The sequence below is a fragment of the Tupaia chinensis genome, unplaced genomic scaffold (assembly GCF_000334495.1).
Source record: "Tupaia chinensis unplaced genomic scaffold, TupChi_1.0 Scaffold000131_1, whole genome shotgun sequence".
Taxonomy (NCBI): domain Eukaryota; kingdom Metazoa; phylum Chordata; class Mammalia; order Scandentia; family Tupaiidae; genus Tupaia; species Tupaia belangeri.
This window is the reverse complement of record NW_006159600.1, coordinates 343,479-344,847: the sequence shown is the minus strand read 5'-3', so window position 1 is coordinate 344,847 and position 1,369 is coordinate 343,479. Positions and strand designations below refer to the sequence as shown.

The 1,369-nt window shown below is 37.9% G+C and overlaps 1 protein-coding gene across 1 annotated transcript in view; it reads left to right on the top strand.

Annotated features, from left to right (window-relative positions):
* The window catches only part of LOC102493072 (vomeronasal type-1 receptor 4-like), a 6,367-nt gene extending 6,104 nt beyond the window's left edge, over positions 1–263 (top strand). The window contains exon 3 of the mRNA XM_027770398.1: positions 217–263. Coding sequence (XP_027626199.1) covers positions 217–263 — 47 coding nt within the window. The remainder of the gene's footprint in view (positions 1–216) is intronic.
* The last annotated feature ends 1,106 nt before the right edge of the window (positions 264–1,369 follow it).

Here is a 1,369-nt window from a genome sequence, read left to right as displayed (position 1 = left end):
CCCTTTCAAAAAGTCACATTTTGTGGCTGGTGAACATCTCTACACTCGTCACGGGGTGTTTCCCAGCCGTCAGCCCCTACATTCTCCTGAGTCTGGACTCCAGAGCACACTGGCTCTGCTGTGCTTGGCTAAGGACGGCAAAATCACCTCCTCTCATAGGGAGTATGTAAACTGTGTGTATGCTCACAGCGTTGGCTGTTTATTAATCCCTTTCAGACTTTAGGCCCACTTATGAAACAGTGGCATCACAAGAGGGTAATTAAGACTGTTGAACTGCTTCAGTAAAAGGAAATCAACTGAACAGCAAGTATAAGTAAGCTATGGTTGTCATGTAGATATTTATGTTACTGAAAGGTCATTATTGGAGCAGTTGCAGTGGCCGGTTCAGTGTCTGTGTTTTTAAAAAGGAAGGTTCTTAAGCAATCTGTTGATCATTGAACAGTCATTAAGAATGTAACTTTCTTTTTACATGAATTAGGGCATGTGTACTTGCCAGAAAAAGACAGAGAAAGTGAGAAAGCACGCCCGGGGGGTGGGGGAGATGACCACACAGCAATCCCTTCTCCTCCTTTTTCTTCCCAGGATTTTGGGCAAGTACACACACACATTTGGCACATTTTTGAAGTCAATGTGTCCAGGACTCATACCACACGGTCTGCCACCTGGGATCTAGCGTCTAAACCTCCATATCATCTGCTGGCCCTAAATTCAATTTTCAAGAGTAAAGACATTGAAAGCTAAGTATGAATTTTGTACTTGACATTATCAGGGAGATGGTTATCAATTGAGTTAAAATATTCTGAACAGAGGATCGCGCATATAAAGTATTTTCATGTAGAGACAAAGTGAACTTAATGAGAACATAGGAAAGCACAAAACTATATTCTGATGACTTTTATATCAAATAGGATGCTTGGCCAGTTGTACAAAGTAAAACATCTTTTTTTTTTTTTTTTGAGGTAGATTGGCTTTTTTTTTAATTTTCTTTTTTTAAAATTTATATTATCATCATAATCTTCTTTATATTACATTGGATTACATATAACTTTACATTGACTTCCATTGCTTTTTCAAAAGGGAATGCCATGCATGTCGGTCAATACAGAGACATCAATCTCCCCGCTTTATCATTCAATGTCTTTTCCATGCATTTCCCAATAATTATTATTATTATAATTTTTTTAAAAACAGTCAGTCACTATTTCTCATTTTGCTTGTTGAAAGACTTCACCCATCATGAAATACTTCCCAGACCAGTCCAGTTGAGAATACTATACACGTCATCTTCAACAGATAATAAACCATATCTGTTTCTCACTAACATCCTCTCTATTGTTCACTTGCTATCTTTCTCTATCCTCTTCTCTCT